This window comes from Haliotis rubra, unplaced genomic scaffold (genome assembly GCF_003918875.1).
Source record: "Haliotis rubra isolate DU_JTF1 unplaced genomic scaffold, ASM391887v1 Scf37, whole genome shotgun sequence".
In the NCBI taxonomy this organism is placed as follows: domain Eukaryota; kingdom Metazoa; phylum Mollusca; class Gastropoda; order Lepetellida; family Haliotidae; genus Haliotis; species Haliotis rubra.
In genome coordinates, this window is record NW_025767046.1 from 942984 (window position 1) to 963908 (window position 20925).

Below are 20925 nucleotides of genomic sequence, written 5' to 3' on the forward strand. Positions count from 1 at the left end.
AATGATCGTTCAGTAATGTTGATAATGAATTGGGATGCCTACAAGAATAGAAATGTAATTTACAACATAAGCTTATTATTAAAAATCTTAAGTCTTAACAGTCAACAAATTCAGAACCAACCAAAACGTGAAACACCACAGTGATTAATGCATTCTATCTCATGTTCAAAGTTTGGTTTGTAATGAGGAAATGTGTAGCTGCATATTTTACCTTTCAGATTGAAAACAAAGTGAATGCTTATAAATATGGACACTGGACAACAACTTTGAACTCTCTCTTGTTCTGAATAGTTTCAATGTTATAAAATACCCCATAATTGACTGATTACAACTGTGTCTTGTCTATGTGACTAAAGCTTTAATTCTAGAATTTCTAAACATTTTGGAGAAAACCATAAAATAACATTTCTGTTTAGAATATTCTACTGAAACAAGAACAGTTGTCTGGGAAATACTTTTAACATCTGCATTTGATGTTTTGTTCTGTTTGTGTGTGAGTGAGTGTGTTGAGGTTGAGGTGTTTTAGCCATGGTAGTCATATATATGTGATGTTAGAGGTAGATACAGATGTGATGGAAACTAATTAACGGTTCCAGTTAATCATAAAATGGGATAATGGTGATTGATAACTGTGGTATGGTTATAAATAACACCAGTGGTATTAACAAAGGTAATTATGCTCTGATCAGGGATTGAACTTAGTAAAGGTATTGGGCTTTATGTTGTGAATACCAGAGTTAGCTATGAAATGTCATAAGGACAGTCAAACACTTCACTGATCATCGATGTTTCAAAATGAAAGATAAATGTGTGTTTTCAGCCATTTAGATGTCAGCCATTTTTAAGAATTATGCTGACTATTTTCATGCCTCGATTCATTGTCAGTCTGGTATCCCCTGCAATCATATTGCTGGAATATTGCTAAATGTGGTGTAAAACTAAAACTCACTCACTGATTCACTCATTGTGAATCTAACCTTCTGCATCTCATTTTGAAATTTTGATCTGGACAAAAGAATCACACAAAACATAAATGTTCTGTTATTAGTCCTTTTTGGCTCATAGATGCCATAGTTCTCAGAAAACTGACAGGGTGCGTCATCATTTGTGTTTGAGATGCCAAAAGCACATGACCTACACTGAATGCTTTCTTGCTCAACCTATCAAACTTAGAAACTAGTATGCTGATTGGCTGGTGAGGAAGTTCACCTGACATCACCTACTGTGTTGGGCTTGTAAGAAAGTGATGTAGAGGGGTATCCAACCTAAGTAAGAGAACTGATTTGACTGAGAGGTGAGGTGAAATTGGGTTTAACGTCGTGCTTGAGAATATTTCGCTCATATGACGACGTGCATGCGTGTGTATGTGTATGTGCGGCTGCTTGTACTAGCCCAGACTTAAGCTGGTTTTATAGTGCTAGCCCACTGAGATACCATGCCGCAGTGAAGCATGAATACCCCACTCAAACACATTATACTGACTCCGAGCCGACCAGTCCTTGTTGTACCCATTATTGCCGAGCGCCAGGCAGGGACCAACAAGAACCTTATTTTAACGTCTTTTGGTATGACGCGGTCGGGGATTGAACCCGCGATCTTCCACTCTCCGGGCGGACGCTCTAACCACTACACCACGGAGCCGGTGATTTTACTGAGATAGCACCTGTCATCATCTGTATGTATTGAGCTGACTAAGCATTGGTTTGTTGTGTGAGCACTGTTCTTTGCTGTTGTTGGGTTGTGATGACGCACTTGCTCTTCGAGGCAACCAGTTACAACACTTCCCACAGGATTACTCACCAGACTATGACCATCATCATCTCCTGATTTCTCTTTGTTTTCATGTGCCTCAATGCCAATTTATTGTATTGTTCCTGTTTCATTTATACCTCAAACCAACCCAAGAAGAGCAAAAAAATATCTGATTTGGGAAAAGAATGAGTTGTGTCCCTTGGAACTTATGTCCACCCTACATATCATGTTCTCAAAAGATTTGGAGTGAGTGAGTATGATTTTATGACACTTTTATGTCATGGCAGGGGACACCAGAAATGGGCTTCACATACTGTACCCAGCTAGGGAATCAAACCTTGGTCTTTTGGGTGAAAACAGAATGCTTTAATCGTTAGATTACCCCACCGCCCCTCCCTGTAATGAATAGAAAATTGGCAAAACTGTCAGTTTTGTTTTTATATTCTCTCTTCATCGCTGCAATAACTTGATGGTTTATGCTGTGTCATACACAAAAAAACCCATATTTTATGAAAATTGAAAAAGAAATTAAATGTTTTGATAGTAATGTAATTAATATATATACCACAACTAAATGTTTTGAGTTCTATCCCTGATCAGCTTAGAGAGTATTACTAGGAGTTAATCAGTTGGGTAAATATGGAGCGAAATGGACTTTATTCATGGAATAATATTGTCTGAAACAATTGTTACTTTCAACTAGTACATGGAACTTGCCTGTTATGGAAGATGCTGGCCAGCATTCTAGAGTATATAACAAACCTGCAGCCAAAAATTACACCAGCCATTTGAGTTGTAATCTGGAGTAAATCATTTTGTAATACAGTAAATCTACACTGACTGTTTGTACGAGATAGTTTAGTGGGTAGGAATAAATTTCATCTATCCTCACAGAAATAGCAGGACAGCAGGCAGGCAGCTATTTTGTTCACTGTCATATTGTTAGAAGACGTGTAACAATGTACTCAGTTTTATATGTAGACTTACAGCGGGGTTGGTGTGATTGTTTATACACGGTCATTAGCTGGTGATACTGTGTTAGCACTGGATGCAAAAGTTAATATGATGAATAACATTTTATAACTATAATCATATGACTGTGGTAGAATCACATGTTTAAATTAAAATTCAGTAAAATAACTTTCTTTGTATTCCTTTATACATATTATAATTGACAGATGAATTATGAAAATATACTACCAAATTGTTGCTAGAGATATTCCACAGACACATTGTCAATTTTATTTAAAGTTGAAATAGACATTTGTTTTATAGACATTAAGTACACTTTGTCTTATATTGTTGTTGTCTAACCTTTCAAAGCATTAAATATCTCTATATCCTTATCAAATCTTGAGTAGTATGACTGTGATGCTTAGTTTTAGTAGTAGTATTTTGCATCTGAATGGAACATTTCAAGCTATGTCTGTTAAACGACTATTTGATTCTTTCTCACACTGTGTTTGTTGCTTGTTGTAGCTCAAAGTCTCCATGTTGTGTCAGTATTTGTTGTTGGAAACAAAAAACCTGGGACATTGGATGAAGTAGTAGAAATAAGATGGGGGCTAGAAGGACACTTAACTGTTTGCTGACAAGTGAATTTTGTTTCAGATGCTATTGTGAAATTTTTAATGACTATGTTAAAGTTTGTTCAATTTTATTCAAATATCATTAAAATCAGATCATTTATACCCACATGATACCTCTTCTGTTAAGATCTTATTACTTCTCTATAGGAGGTCCCATAATGTGAACTCTGAGTGAAAGTTATCACCCAATCTAAATGGAGTATGCATGGGTCTTGAAGATCTGTTAATATTGAAAAAAAAAAGAATTATGTAGTATTTACACTGTGATCTTATATCTACTTCAAAGGACTTAAAGGCATCACATTGTATTTTGGATTGAGAAATAGTTACCACACCTGGCAATATCAAAAGTCAGTTTTGATGAACAGTTAGACAATCTAGATCTCAAACTGAGTGGTGTTCATTATTTACTCCGGATAAAGGCCAAACCCTTTACTTTTGAAATGCCAGCTGAAATTGACAACAGGCATCCTTCAAAGGTTTTAAGTGTTGACAGAAATAAACATGATTCAATAAAAACAGCTGACATTTTAAGTGTCACTATCACATGTTTCTGTGGGAGTGGCACCTTGTGTGATATTTTACATGGCAATCAAAAAATGTAGATTCATTTATTTGATCCTGGAGACGTTATATGTATGTATACTATGGATGTTTATGGCCTTATTAAAGACTCTTGGGTGAGATGTGTGTTGGTTTTTATATCTTTTGAAGTCAACAGATGTGAATGACTGATCGTGTTGAGGGTTTGTTCAAGTCTTGGTTTTATTCGTGACAACATGAAAGTTAAAAGAAAGTCAAGTCATAAGTGTCTGTTACCACTCATTTTATTTTAAAAAATAGATTCAAAGTAGTTTCATTTGGGAAAGAAGTACCCCTTTAACTCATCATCTAACTAGCTAGTTTTTTGGGAAAGAAGTACCCCTTTTATTTGATGCTATTTTTCTTTTATTTTGTATTGTATTTTACAGACCATCTTGTAAAGTATTTTTCATGCCTTTCAAATTTACATTCTTATACAAATTATTTATGTAAGCCACATTTTTTATAATATAAAAGGAGAAAAACTATCGAAATAGGTCTGTAGGTCTGAATAATGAACATTTAAGTACATTTCTCAACTGTTTGGATCTTGGTAGTGAAAAGTTCATAGTTGACAAAATATGTTTTTGAATGGTTTAATTAAAAATATAAAATACAGTGAAGAAGAAATTGATATTTGGTAGTATTTGGTGTTTATTTTTTAATTTTTGAATATTAAATAACAATCAGATTTAGTTCCACTTGTCAATTGTGTGTCTAGGGCAACTTTGGGATGGGTGCTGGTGGTTCGAATCCCTATGATGTTACAGTTATTGGTCCTGCTGTTGACAAGGTTAGAGAGAGAGTATATACTGGTACCTCATTTGTGTGTATAGCACCAAGCACACATCCAGGGCTGCACAATTATATACTTCTGAAAACTGAAGCACTAGCTAGTTGGGTACAATAGAAAACATATGCTAGTTCAGAATAGATAGGACACAAGTTCACTCTTGGGTATCCAGATTCCCAAGTTTTGAAAACATATTTGGAAAGCTATTATATCAGGCTGATCAGATTATCACTGCAAGAATACAATACCACACAGACACAACTAGACACTGTCAAGTGACATGTGAAAGACATCAGGATATAATACTTGTATCTAGGCACAACTATGGCACTCCACCAATCAAACCTTTGGTGAATCTTTATCCTACTAGATTACACCTATTATCTATGCACTCTCTGTCACATTGTCACAATCACTCATTTCTTGATAAATATACAGATATGATTCTTATCCAGCAATACAGCCATATCCTCAGACAAAGAAACAAGGTCATCATCTTTATGAATATACATCTACAAAATATAACTGCAATAAATCCTAATGGAACCTAGGACAAGACTTCCCAAATCATTCAGACTCCAGTTGGATTCAGTTTTTATGTTTTTCTCAAGGATGCATGTGACTAACTACTATGTCCTCTTCCAAACAAAGTGATTAATTAATGTACAGCATAGATATGCTGGGGAAAAATGCATGTAGACACGCATCATGTTTGTTTGTATCAGTGTGGTAAATCTTGACCACTTTGGTCAGGAGACTTTATTGCCGTCCAACTTTCAAGACCTTCAACGTACATTCGTCAGCTTCTGATTAGACCCCACAGGTACCATTTCCATTGAACAAGTGGTTCTTAGTTTGTCAGATACAAAAATATTTAGTATATTACAATGACTTTAAGTGATTTTTTCCTAAGTACTTTTATCAAGAAAGTAAGAGTACATGTCCCTTGTATGTTGCCATTTAATAACCCCAAATATCTTCCTTGTTTCAGGAATTCAATGTTGGGTACAACCAACCAACAAGTTACGCACGAGCACGGCCTGATTCCAAAGACTTGGCTCGAAGGTATGTCAGCCTGCCACCAATTGACCACAATAAAGTCAAGAACCAGAGCTCCACTGTCTTTGAGCCAGAGCCTTGGACTAGAAGGTTCCAAGACACCTCAAATGGAAACAGCACCAGAGTCCAGGTGCCCTACGACACCAGACAGAATTATAACAGTGGTGGCAATGATGGTGGCTACAATGCTGGTGTAAGCGGGGATGGCTACAACAATGGTGGTACTGGTGGAGGCTACAACGATGGTGGTACCAGTGGTCGTTACAATGGAGGTATTGGTGGCTACAACACTGACAGCACTAATGGTGGCTACAACAATGATGGCTACACTGGGGGTCCTGGTGGCTACACTGGGGGTCCTGGTGGCTACAACGGAGGTACCGGTGGTGGCTACAGTGGTGGACCAAGTGGTGTAATTGTCAACGGTCGGGAAAGCCCAGCACTTTATGACCCCATGCCATCGGAAAGAAGGGATTACCAGCCAGAAATACACCGTCGATCATTGACACTGGAAGATAGGAAATACGAATTCTTGGCTTTATTACCCAAAGATACATTTTTGCCCGAACAGCCTCTTGGCTTAACAAGGGATGAAGAAGCCACTATTTTGAAGATGGTTTCTGCAGAGCTTCAAGGAGCTGATCCTGCCAAGTTAAAAGACACATATCTTGATATTACAGAGAACTATGACAGAACGCTGAGTGGATGGTGCCATTATAAAAATGTATTTTTCTCTCTCAAAAACTCCAAGGTTAGTGCAAAGAAAAAATAAACAGTTATCAGTATTTCTTTCCCAAGAGATCTTATTAATACAGTTTTGTGTCATCAGTACATATATTTCTCGGCAGAGAAAATGAAAAGAAAACGATTTAAGACACTGCGCTGTAACCTGAAAAATCTTAGTCCTAATGAAGATGATAAGATTTGAAAGTTCAACTTGATACATGAAATAATGTGCAAGGAATAATGTTTCTATATTTTGTTTTTCATTGATATGGCAATATGTTATACATTTGGTTTACTTCGAGAGACAATCCTTGTTGACCTAAAACCAAGATTGACTTGACAAGCCATGTGCACATTGCAATAACGCCAGTTATACCACTAACTGGGTGCCTTATGTCCACTGTTTGGGTTGTTAGGGGCGGGGTAGCCTTGTGCTTAAAGCTTTCCTTCATCAGACTGAAAATCAGGCTTCAATCTCCTACATGGATATTGCGTGTGAAGCCAATTTCTTATGCCCCCCACTATGATATTGGGGCAGTATTGCTAAACATCGCCTAAAACCATACTCACTTAATCACTCGGTGGGTTGTTATTCTTCAAAACGAACGCATGCAATGTGCAGAAGTTGGACTATTTGCTTTAGGTGAGAAGGGATCAAGCCTTGGGATCAAGGTTCTGCATTGTAGTGCAAAGCACATGGCATTTGTAGCCCACATGGTATAAGTGAGGTAGCACTTCTACTCTCTAGGTGATAGGGATTTAGATGTTCTCAGTTGATGCCTTTAGGGTTGAAAGTTAATGATGAAGAGGACATTAACCCTTACACAACTTTTTGATGTACAGAAAAATCTGTAATATCTCATCATTTATCCCCAAACCTCCAGCCCAGAGACAGGCAGACTGACACAAACATATGCACGCACGAATACATGTAAACAAAGAGAAAAGATCTTCCAAAGTTATAGGAATTGATTTATTTAATTTATTTAAAGTAACAGAAAACAAAATGCATGTTTTTTCAATGGATACATATATTCAGAGTAAACAATTTTGGTTTTCAGTTGACCTTTTCATCAGACTTGCTGCGTTTGATAGCTTCCATGTTTGTATCTCCGACCAAACTACAGGAAGTCAATTATGAGAAATTCCTGTCATTCATCGGCACTTCAATGAAGGAATCAAACACCAATGGGTAACGTTTGACTATTTTCTATATTGTGTGCTTTGAATCTTTCAAATAACTTCAAATATCAGTCAGCCAATGAAACGGGATAATTTATTCTGTGATGGCTTACTGATATTCTTGCAACTGATCAACCATTTTTTGTATTTAATTCTTAAATAAGACTGAAAAGATATAGTTTCTATCAAAAAATGTGCCTGTGATGGCTTACATTGTTAATTCCTTCACAAAACATTGTGTTATATTTTATTAGAGATATTTAAATCCACCACAAACACATACGCATTGAATTGTTGATCAGTTGCCATGGTTTCTCTGTTGCTATGCACATCCCCATTTAAACCCTTACAGTAGAGACTGCTGTGACTGCACTGACATACAAGAGGGACCTGATGGAGTAGTCAGGAGGCAGGTCAGATTACGGCCTTTAATCAGGAGGCACTAGGCAGTAAGAATTATACTTAGTAAAAAAATGAAATGAAACTTCTTCTTTTTTTCAGTATATGGTTGAATACACCATTGCTTAAATTTTGTAATCTTCTGTCATGTTGCCCCATGTCATTTCTATTTTAGCAAGCCTCACTGACTCAAAGTTATTATTAACAATGCATTGTAAAGGCCAAGGGGGTCACAAATTTGTTCATTTCCACTTATCAGTTTTCAAATTGTATAGATAGCAGCATGTTTCTATTTTACACAAAGCACGCGGTGCTGGTCATTATTTTATGATAAACCTATATTGTAAAAAATTCAGACCAGTGTTATGTTTAAGACATTTTGGGATGTTTTTCACAATAATGTAGACAGGTAATCCCATCAGATCCCTCTGACTATCACATATCATGTGTCCCAACATTCTCCTGTACAATCCAGTCATAAAATGGTCAATGTTAACTTCTGTTTTTAAGAGCAGAGATGTTTCATATTGTTATACCTCTATTGTGAATCTTGCGATATCATTGGTTAATCTGTACCACATGACAAAACAGTCGCTGTAAACCCTCTAAGCACATGGCTGACTCTGACCTTGAATAGTGACTTGTCACATGGTAAGTACTGACTTGTCATGTGATGAATATTGACTCTCATCAATCCAACTTTACAAGATGGTTTCTTGTGTGCCAACATTTCATGGTTTCGAGGTTTCACTGTTACTGTAAACAGGACAGTTCAAAGGATAGTTTATAGGATCTTTATGACTTTGGTATGGTATGACAAATTATTACTCTTTATGGGAACAGGGGCGGTGGGGTAGCCTAATGGTCAAAGCGTTGGCTCGTCACGCCGAAGACCGGGTTCGAATCCCCACATGGGCACAATGTGTGAAGCCCATTTCTGGTGTCCCCTGCCGTGATGTTGCTGGAATATTGCTAAAAGCGGCGTAAAACTAAACTCAGTCAGTCAGTCAGTCTTTATGGGAACAATATGAAAAAATCAAACACCAAAGGATCTGCCCCCCGAGTTGTTGGACTGAGGTCGGTCAGATCACCAAAGGGTCAGATGTAAGGGTCCTTGTGTTTGTATGCTGACCTCATCAAGAATCATCATTTGTCAGAGGTTAGCTGCCGTGACTCTCTACTAGGGTTTGTTTAGACTCAGTATAGCAGTGTAACAAATAATACTGAGCCTAAGTTTACTTAGCCTGCATTATTTGTATAATGGCAGAACATTACCAGTTCTTCTTGACTGAGCTAAGATACCAAACCGTGATTTGGCCCTTCATCAGTATTTCATGGGTTTGTACACATTCAAAATGTTTCAAAATGATAGGGGAAAATAGTGTTGGGGAAAAGTGAGATGACGTTTAACATCATTACAAAAATATATCACCTCTACAGCGATCTGCATACACATGTGTAAGTGGCTTTTGTACTAATGCTTTATAATACTGATAATACTGAGAAATACCACACTGGAGTGTAACACAGATACACCACTCATACAGACATTGACTCAGTGCTGGCCTGCCCCTTAATTAATCCCCTATTGAGATCATTCTTGAAATTTCTGAAGTAGGACAATGGATTCTTATTTGAAAATATGGTATGCTTTGTAATAATACATTGCCATTATTTTATGTTTATTCAGTCATTTCAACATTTTCCATCAATTTGGCAGCAGGGGGCAAGTTTAAACTTTTGATACTATTTTCTTTAGGAAGAACATGAACTTACCTCACTTGATAACTTCAACTTCACTTGATAACATGTGTTCACTTCAATAACACATAGGTCTTGTGTACTGAGATGTCTCTCTTTGACTCACTCATCATATTTTAAGTTAAAAGTGGAACAATGGACTGTTAATTATCCTAATAAGAGAGGTGTTGGTTACTAATAGGCTTATGATTTATTAATTATAGAATAGTATCCCTGCTGTAACAGCTGATAGTCTTTACAATACTGACAAATTTATGGATAACAACTTCTTTTCCTTTGTGAGTGCAACCTTTCAGTACAGGTTCTTATACCGTTGTCCAATAGGAATCTGTACCGAAATGTCGCAATCACGAAGTAAAAGAAGTTGCTGTCCATAAATTTGTCAGTATTGTACTTCCCAACTTCTGAAATGCCTCTCAAAGAAGATAGTCATTAGCTTATCATGATACCAGTAGAGCATTAATCCTTGAGTAACAACCTTGGTTAGTGTGAGTGAGGTGGTGTGAGCTGCCGTTAGCAATATTCCAGCTGTATCACGCAGTGGACACCAGGGGGGAATCAAACTATGTCTCCAGCTGACAGGTCTGTTAACCACAAGCACACTTACCCACCCATGTCTAGTTAAACACTATTTACATAGAACATGTCTTTCAGACAGTAGACTATTTAGTCCTTCAGTATTAATTGAATAGTTAATAGAACTAGTACAATAGTATTTTGATGTAATTGTAGAAAACAAATTCAAATGATCTGTGTATCAAATAAAGTATTGCTATTGCATAAAGGAGTTTCAAAAGGATGATTTTATCTTCTTTTGGAGCTGACCTGAAGTTCAGGATTTATTGACAAACTAAATGACATCTGACAACTGTAATTTATTCTAGTCTAGAAAATAATCAAGACAAAATCAAAAAAGGAACTGTGTCAATGACTACCTGTTCTGGAGACGCTTTGTGTTTTATAAAAATGTAAAACCATTTCTCCTATGGCTAGAATGTTTTCTCTCCTGTCCAGTTTGCCAGTAGAACTTTACAGTCCTCGATCATACATGTCAACTGGTAAACAAGGTCATTACTACACAAATCATGTTGACGGTCCCAGGCCGTGGAGTCCGTAAGTATTGCTACAGGTAGACCAGAATTTGATAAATGCTGCTGGGAGAAAAGCATTATTGCTGCTTGTCAGACATTTACCTTTGACAGTAACTGAGACCTGTGAGATGGAAGTAGAGTTGGAAGCTGTGCTTGAGGTAGTTTTCAATGCCAGGATGGCTTGCTTACTAGCCCCAAACACTTCTGATAGACTACAAAGTGGCAGTAGACTTTGAGATTAAATGATGCCTCAACTGACTTGATGAAATACATATGTATTGACTAGAGATTTAAACAAGATGCAAAGCTGGTGTTACAAGCCCAATTTGGAAATCACTGGCTCTTGTATAATAGCTCTATAGGAAGCTGTTTCAAACACTGGTTGAAATGTTCCAGTATTTGAGAACCATAATCGCATATTCATGGCTCTATATTATGTGTGCAATCATGTGTAGCTTTCGACCAATCAGGATGGGGGCGGCATTTCTATATTTGTAGATGAGAGAAAATTACAATCTACAATCCATGGTTCTGAATAGCAAAGAATGAAACATTGACACTTTCCAGGGATCTGAATCATTGTATCTTTCATACAATATTGATATATATCTTATAACATTGACCATTGTATTATTGCAGTAAATATGTTTGTATACATGCACAATGCTGCACTATCCTTGCACAAACATTGGCAGGCCCTGATGCAGGGGATGCACTCTCTCTTTTTCTGATAATGTCACCCATTGTCAGTTCCTTCATGAATTCTAGTTCACATTGCAATGTGAGCTGTGTGCATCCCCACATCTCTCCCCCTCCCACTTTCCAAATCCTGGTGTGGCCTCTGATTGACTTACACCCTGTTTTATCACTGCTTTTGAGTGTTGGATTGGTTGTGATATTGGTGCTGGTGTTATGGTGTGCCGTGTAAAACAACATTCTCAATCCTTTGAAATTATATCTGTCATGAATATTTTTGTATACTTGGTGCATGCAATACAGGTAATTCAATCTGACATGTAGATTGTTAATGGATGTCTTTTGTCATGAAGTCGTGTGTCCAAAAACTCAGGACATGGACAGAACAGATATAGTCCTTCTTTATCAGTCTTTAATAACATTTTAGTTTATTGACTTGAAAATGTTTAATAATTATTATGCATATTAACCTCAATTTTTTAAAAGTACTTTTCAGTTAAAATTGATTTGGAGTTATGCATGAAAGTATTTTTTTTAATATAATGGGAGACTGGAGGCTGGTTGACCAACATGTCAAGTATAATCAATGATTACATATGATACGTTAAAATATGTTCATGAAGTGATACTCTTGCATGGAATTGATAGTATTTTACATTGTTTTTGTCTTCTAGTCGAGCAAGTCGTCCATCGTCACCATACTATGACAGTAATGTTGGGAAATTACTGAATATGGCTGAACAGCAACTCCAAGAGGATGGCATCGACTTTGAGGGCCTGGTGGCACGCTTCCAGGCAGCGGACAGGGAAATGAGAGAAACTTTGTGTGCCGATGAGGTATGATGGAGACAAGGGAGATAACTCTCAAGACCAGCTTTTGTCAAAATGGTTACTTCAGATTTTATCAAACTGTATACATCAGTGTCATAAAGCCTAGGTGGCAAAATACCGTAATAGATTATTATTGCCATAGAATGGAAAAGTATGTGTAGTGGCAGCATGTAGAATTATGTTTTATATTTAGAAATTCTTACTTTTAGGTGGGCTCCTTTAAGTTTGTTAAGCATGAGCTTACACGATATATACTTATATCTTCTTCCTGACTTGTTGTCTGTCATACAGACCCTGAAGCACATACATCCATTATTGTCTTTGAAACTCTGTATTAATAGTTGGCAAATGAAAACAGTTTCTGAGTCTTCTCTAATGTAATAATCTATTAAAATAATGTCATTTCAGAGTTTGTCTAGTTGCCTCGTTAATCTTGACACTCTCTCTGATTCAGATAAAGGCCATTGTCTTCTCCAAGGGCGTCAGACTTCAGGAGTCGGTGGTGAACAAGATCCTGGCTAAGTGTGAAGACCCCAATGGAGATGGGCAGTACAAGTAGGCTGACTTTAGATATATTTGGTTGTTGTATAGGACTTGTAGGATAGTGTACAATATGATACAATATATTCATATGTATTAATATTTGTGCAGAAATAATATATGAACATATAATTTTCTTGGTTTCATCTTCTTTTTATTTGTTTGGTACAACGTTTCAGGGCTTGTTCTGGACCCATCATCAGGTGGAACTAAAGAATAGCAACTGTTCAAGTTCTGACAAATATTTGTTCTATATATTTGGTTGTTGTATAGGATGGTGAGTTGTGAGGAATAGTGTACAATATGATGCAATACACCATAGGCCATATGTTTAAAATATGTTCATATGTATTAATATTTTTGTAGAAATATTATAGTTCTAGTTCTGACAAATACCGTATGTCTTTTCTTCTAGCTGGGTAAAGTTTGTGGAGTTTCTGGAGAAGGTGCAGCCAGCAAAGACTGGCCTCCACATCCCCAGAAGTAAAAAGCCCCTGGAGTATGCTAAGCAGGTGCCCTCTCCGGTCACAAGCTGGCCCCGAGCTGTAGAGAACAACCCTGCTGTCAAACAGGGAGCCCTGCCTATAACACCACTGTGGAGGAAGGATGTAAGTGTTGTCTTTTGAATAGTTTGACTGATCTTGATGTTTAGGAAACATTCAGCTTGCAGTTACACCATGGCATGTCAGCTTAACGTGGGAGGAAAGCCTGGAGTGATGTGGGTCTCAGACCTTTACCAAATTTAGTGAAACCCGTGAGATTAACTTTGGAACATGATCAGGGTGAATAAGGATTCTTCCCCACATTAAAAGACTAAAAGATTAATTTCAATACTAATAACAGGAGTAAAGCAATGTTGGAGATATTTCAGATTGGACTCTTTTCTTTTTCCATAATGACTTATCGTCCAATACGTTCCATGATTTACGATATAGGTAGCGATGTCTTTCTTAATATGTTCAGAATAGCATTATTTTACCCAAAACTTTCGCCTTAATCTAAAACTTTTCGCTTTCACGAGACGGTATCCATTTCCATAATATGATTGGCTGCTTAGGTCACGCGGTCTGATTTTGACCAATCACGACCCTTATAAGCAGAGTGTAGTGAAAAGCGTCGTTAGAAACCAATCTTTATCCAATAAAATCGCTTCTTACAAATGTGAAAAAATACTCGGCAAGAGTACAGTGATATTGTTGATGTTCAGAGCTTTTCGAACGATACACGCCATCAAACGATTAAGCCTCTATGTAAGTGACACGTACACTCACTAATTAACAAGAAACTGATTGACACTTCCCGCTTCTGAATAATCTCGAGTCAATACCCTGAATCAACAGAATGTAAACACTTGCTTGTTTATACAGTCAAACTGCCCACTACATGTATTAATTACTCTGGGTAATATATCATTAGCCAGCAATTTATTTACAATGAAATGGGTGTTGCCAGTCAGTGCACTGAAAACCATATTGCAAGCATATTCCTGTGATAACCATTTTCAAATCATAGTTTTAGTCTGTTATAGGACTTAAAACCTATGGAACACTGGTCCATTGTATCTGTTGTTTCAGGCACCTCATGGCAATGAGACCTCCTTGTATGACAAGGAGACAGATCAGCTGAAGAGCAACAGACAAACCATACAACAGCTGGACAACAACCTCAAGCATCTGGAGGCTGGGTATGAGGTCAGTGCTTGCTGTAGTCAGCCATTGTAAACCAGACTCACTCACTGTACACTCACTGTGTATGAGGTTGTTAAGACATCTTCAGCAGTATTCCAGCCATATGATGTCATTAGACACCTTCACATTACAGATATGTTGGTACAAAACTTGAGCCTGTTCAGTGACAAGTTTTAACGCCTTAACCCCATATGCTATCCCCCGTTTTTCTGGTATTTTTCTCCTTAAATACTATATATCCCACAAAATCTTTGACAGATTTACACATTAAGGGTACTTGATGGAAGTTAGCTTTGATATGAGATTAGGCTAGTATGTAAGATGATTTATTTGGTGATAAATGTAATATTGATTGGAAAGATGGAAAGTTACAGGAGGCATGGTAAAGATACTGAATTGTATAAACTCAATATTTGGCAAATATACCTGAGAATTGGGAGCAATATAAGCAGTATATCTTGGTCACATCATAAGACACATAGCAGGGTGAATTAGATTCAAACATACTCTGACAGGGTTCAGACATATCAAAGGGAGGCAACTCTGCAAGTTACTTGGGCCACCTATACTCCAACACTCTTCATAGCCAATTATACTTCTGGTGTGTGTGCTCTGTAAGGTGTTGGTGGGGTAGCCTAAAGGTTAAAGAGTTCAGTCATCTCGCAGAAGACCTGGGTTCGATTCCCCACATGGGTACAATGTGTGAAGCCCATTTCTGGTGTTCCCTGCTGTGATATTGCTGGAATATTGCTAAAAGAGGCGTAAAACTAAACTCACTGTAAAGTGTTCCTCTATTTTAGGTGATGAAGAAAAAACTTGCATCACCCCGAGATGACTCCCCATGGTTCAAGATGTTCATGGAGTTTGCCAATGCCCTGTACAAGCAGGACTCCAGGAGCTCAGGTCAGTGTGTTGTAGCAGACATCCTTGTACCATGGGTTTCTGGATGCTTAACTAAGGACATTCGTTGTTTTCTCGATTATTGCATAAACAGTTGTTAAACATTTCAATTACTTATGACAGACAACTTCATTATTATTATATGGGTGTTTATATAGTGCTTTAGTCCATCTACTACATGCATGCTCAAAGCGCTTAGTTTTCTATCAATCATTGGATGTCAATCTCAGCTGGGTATCGTATTTTCAATCTCAACTCCCTTGCTATCATACAACTTGTGCAGCCACTAGGCGCACCAAGTTAATGTGGCTTCCCCATCCTTCATCTTAAACACCAGCCTTTATCAGAGTATTTACAATGCGTGTGTGAAGCAACCCACCTCGTTATAGCAAGAATAAACACGGTCATACTAAACTGTATGATGTCTGAAAACCTATCATTCAATTTCCTGTCACAGGAGGTTGGTTATTAATGTCAGGTTCAAATGCCATTAAATCAAATCTTGGGTCTTGAAAAATGCTTAGAAAAATGTATGAATTAGGCCATACAAATAAGCTGAGGTGAAATAAATTAGTTTGTTATTAAGATTATGATCAAATGCATTTTGGTTCTCTCCAACAGGACTGCTCCCTGCAGAGGAGGTGCTCAACTGGACCAACATGTACAACAGCTCCTACAACCTTGACATTCCTGATAGTGTCATCACCTACACTCTCAGCGACTGCTCCCAAGGAGGCAACGTGAACATCCACAAGTATCTGACTAAATTGGGACAGCGAGACTGGTGATTGACGAACTCACTTGCACTACTGAATGTGTCTGCATACTGGATTACTACTTTAATTTTAGAAAGAACGTTGAATTTATTTCATTTAAGCCCAATTTGGTACATATTTGCAGATGTGTTAGTGACCAGGCCACTTCCTTTATACAGTATTTCCTCTAGTAAATGCCAAGGCTTATACTTCTTTCTGACACTCTTTATGCCTGATGTAAGATAATATAGGGGAGAATTGGAGTTTCATGGAGACCTCATTTATTTGACAAATTTCTTTTGCCTTTTCTGATTTTGTTATTCATCAATAGATTTCATTGAAATGCTAAGAAATGGAGAAACATTATTTCATTACGATAGATGACCATATTTTTTTACAAACTATTGTAAATAATATTCAATGTGAATCAGAGACAAGTTTATGTCTGGTGATATATTCACTGACACTGTGACAAGGAAGAAAACATTGTTTATTTCTTCAGCTTAATGATCTTCAAAACTTTATGTGTTGATGCAAGAATGAAGTACACTTGTGTAAATATTGTACAAGAAGTAATAAGATATTGAACATATTTTGTTAATAATAGAAATTACACATTCAAAATGAGTCAAAATCTTAAACTTGAACCTCTAGGATTTAATCTTTGATTACGTCCGATATTTTTGGTGTCAACAGACTCCATTCAAACTGTCTCAAAATGTAGCTTTGATGAAATTTGTTTTAATGGATTAATTAATTCCATTTCTTTGGGGTTTTCTCTCTTTTAAAAAAATAATACAGCCAAAATATTATTTGACAAAATAATTACTTTAAAAAAATAAATAAAATACTATTTATTATTTTTTACAATTATTTATTGCTTTTGCAAAGGTTAGGGTGCCAGTTCATAAAGAACCTTTAGAAATTAGTCTGGCTCAAATAATTTATGGAAATATTTAAGGAAATCATATTCTGTCTTTGATGACTGTATTCGTCCATCCCATGTGCCATTGAAGGATCCTTGTTTGTCTTAAGACAGTAAAATCCTCTATATGTTGATGTATTATCTTCTGTGATATCCTATTATTTATTAGATCTTCCATTTTACCCATAGATTATTTTGACTTAGTTTATTCTCAGGAACACATCTGTTCATAATATTAATGTGTACATATATTTTATGATGTGGCTGTTATGATATGTTGCTTATATAAAGAGTTATTTATTATGTATACTTAAGTTATCTGTGATACACATGTTGGTATACACTGAGATTGAACAATTTGTACATTCCACAGTAAAATATGTATCTTAATTTTCGTAATTTTGTGATATTTTTTATATATTTTATGGTTTTTTTTATTGTTGCACACATGCCAAGATAACATAGTTGCTAACATGATATACAACTCAAAAAAAGTTAAGGAACATACATATTTTTCCATGTGACTCTAGTTATTCTGTCATGGCTGTCAGGTGTTCTTTAACTTCTTGTGAGTAGTATATGATACTGGAAGCTTTTCCTTGCATGAATAGTAGGCTATGTTTTGACAAACATCAAAATATTTTCAGTTTTCCCGTCATATTCAATTTACAAATGAATGTCAAGTTGTCTTGGTCCTCATCCTCGTGTTAAGAAGTTAAGATTTTGTGGTCCCCAGAATAAAATGTCATACAAAACCTCACAGACTTCTGAACCCAGTAATTTTCAACACTGCATATTGCATTTTGTCTAGCCATCACAAGTTGTTGTTTTTTTAAGAGTGACTTGTGAATTTCGTTTTTAACTCTGGACACTTGATATACCGTAGTTTCCAATGCCAAAAGAATGTGAATTATTTCCTGCAGTTTTACCTACACCTGTACTATCCAGTAAATCTCTGCAATTTAGAAACACAAAGCATTGTATTTTGCCTGTTGCAGCAATTAACTTTCACTTATAGCTTTTTGTGGGAAAAAAACATGTCTGCAAAACTAGATTTGTTTTCGAAATCTGGCTCTTCCTTGGTGTATGCTTTAGATGGTTGTTGTCGTGAATTCAAATTGTACATTTACTCTACACTTAAAACATCACAAATCATAGTTAGAAAAGACTTCCATTATGAAAATACTTTTTGTGTGTTTACTATATGAATGTATGTTAGTGTTAAAATGTTTGTCAGAAAGACTTGACATCACGTTTCACAAAAGGACATTTCAAATATTTAGGAAAAGTTATGTCTATATTAAACATGGGACAGAAAACTGCTCGTGTCTACTTAAAACACTTGTAAGAAGTCCAAGTTTAGTAAACTTGTGTTAGGTCAGTTTATGTCTGCTAATGATATAATAATGCAAAGATTACTTATCTCCACATTATTCTGACACTCTTGGTCTGTGTACATGGTGTTGATTAAAGTTCAAACAAGATGTTGAGTTTGGAATTAACAAATATAAGTAAAACATGCAAGTTCTGGATGCAATGAAGTCTGAGTTTTAATCCAAATTGGGACTGATCATTGCAATTTTGGAGGTTGCTAGGAAATTTCCCACCAAAGCAATGAACTTGGGGAAATTCTGTTAAAAAATAATGGTTATTAGATAATGAACAATTTTCAGATTCTTTGTGTTGTGGATTTACCAAAGCAAAAGATTTGTTAGATTAAAAAGTTACATTCTTAAAAAATACCATTTCAGAGTTAGTTGCAATATTTTGGCCTAAATAGATAGATAGTGCTAAGACCCTGGCATTGACAATATGTTCTTTGATGCCAGTTCTTGATTGGTCCATTCTACATTGGACGGAAGTCACAAAACCAAGAATGTAGATGAATATCTGGAGATATGTCAAAGTGCTCCTTAATACTACGCGACTGTTCTCCATATAATTTCCTGATCTGTATTGTGTAGAATAAATGAGTATTTCTAGATGATTGTAGTTTTGTCTTATGTTTGAAAGTTTGTTGACATTTGTAGATAAAACAGCACATGACTGCAGACTGACGATGTATGCTGGAGGTTTCAGATGTTTCAATTTCTGAGCATAAATATTAAAAACGTTCATCAACATTGCAATAATTTTCAGAAATATTCTCAGGTTACGTTGGAATGTCACTGGTATATCATTACACATTGCATGACATCATCCGCTTTGATAACTGTCACGCATGTTTAGCCAAGTGTGCCGCTGATAACTGTATTCCAGGTCGCTTGTTTAGCCAAGTGTGCAACTTCTAAATGCCACTGAAAGACATTCCCTGAAGTTGTTCTGACAAAGAACTGATCAAACTAATCATTGTGGTAATTATTATTACCTAGCTGAATGATTGAAGTTTCAAATTTGAGATTGAGGACAAAATATACACTTCAAGAATGGGAGTCATATTTTAAACAGTAATTATACAGTATTCATACAGAGTGAAAAGTCAGATTAACGGAATCCAATCCCAAATAATGAAGTTTTTCAACCATTCAGATTCCAGTACATGCACATTTATGTCACAATATGATATAATTTGTTAACATGCCTGTTCTCTGCTTGTACATGAATATCATGCCAATTTGTCAATGCCTTCCAAAGTGCAGAATTTGCAAATGTACCCAATCATAGACATGATGAAAAACTAACCAAAGCAAACTAAATGAAAACATAACAAGCACAAATTTGATAAACACAAGCATGTATTGAAAAAAGGAAAAGAAAAACAACTGTGTATTGAAAATTGGAATCAAGTTAGAATATAGTCACATTTTGAATATAAGATATTATTACTATAGTATGAAAACACATATTTCATTAAGAGGAAAGAAGTACACAAAGTATTATCACCAAGTTAAAATGTATACCCCGAAGATAATTGTGCCAGGAGTTGCACATTCAAATCAATATCATGATGTTATGGGGCAGAGTCACACTACATACACTAAACATAAACAGACTGCAAGATAAACACACAGGGGTGTGTGTGTGTGTGTGTGTTTGGGGTTGCCTAGTAGTTGAAGTGTTCACTTGTCACACATGAGACCCAGCTCCTCTTTTTCAAGCATTTGAATGTTTGATATGTATCTTGGGCTTACCAAAAAGAGAGAAGTTGCTAAAGATGAAACAATGCATGTCTATCCAAATGGAGACAATTAAATCAAGAAGAAATGTTGCATTCAAAAGGCATCCATCTTTAGCATTTCCAGGTTTAGTTTGTACACGATTGCTCAGAGCCTTGCATCACACAGCCAAGATGCCAGTGTGAGAATGAACTCAGGAAAACAAGTGTGGTATGTCAGCCACACTCCATGAATTATTGTTCATGGTGGTCAGAGCCTGTGTCTACTGTTCTTCTGTTCTTGATACAGCTTTCTACTCAATGATTTCAGTATTCCAATAATTTATGCCAGGAATATATTTCCAGTACATTGGAACAACTTGACACAAAGCTTTAACAGTTGCAACAATGATTTATAAACGTAGAAGTTCAGACTTCATTGCCAAACCAACATTCTTCTTAAACATACTCTTGATTCTTCTGAACTACACATTTTATCGCCTTTGGTTAGTCCAGAAAGTAGGAGACTAGACGAAGAAATTACAACACAACAAACTTTTGC

At 36.3% G+C, this 20925-nt stretch overlaps 1 protein-coding gene across 10 annotated transcripts in view; it reads left to right on the forward strand.

Moving 5' to 3' along the window:
• Positions 1 to 19254, forward strand: part of LOC124285891 (keratin, type I cytoskeletal 10-like) — a 69687-nt gene extending 50433 nt beyond the window's left edge. For 7 of the 10 annotated variants that reach the window (XM_046722171.1, XM_046722176.1, XM_046722167.1 and 4 more), the window contains 9 exons: positions 5708 to 6526; positions 7563 to 7693; positions 10858 to 10956; positions 12305 to 12467; positions 12916 to 13016; positions 13417 to 13609; positions 14576 to 14692; positions 15490 to 15592; positions 16211 to 19254. In XM_046722171.1, coding sequence (XP_046578127.1) covers positions 5708 to 6526; positions 7563 to 7693; positions 10858 to 10956; positions 12305 to 12467; positions 12916 to 13016; positions 13417 to 13609; positions 14576 to 14692; positions 15490 to 15592; positions 16211 to 16377 — 1893 coding nt within the window. In that variant the 3' untranslated portion in view covers positions 16378 to 19254. The remainder of the gene's footprint in view (positions 1 to 5707; positions 6527 to 7562; positions 7694 to 10857; positions 10957 to 12304; positions 12468 to 12915; positions 13017 to 13416; positions 13610 to 14575; positions 14693 to 15489; positions 15593 to 16210) is intronic. The other 3 variants (XM_046722168.1, XM_046722172.1, XM_046722174.1) reach the window with 3 other exon arrangements.
• The last annotated feature ends 1671 nt before the right edge of the window (positions 19255 to 20925 follow it).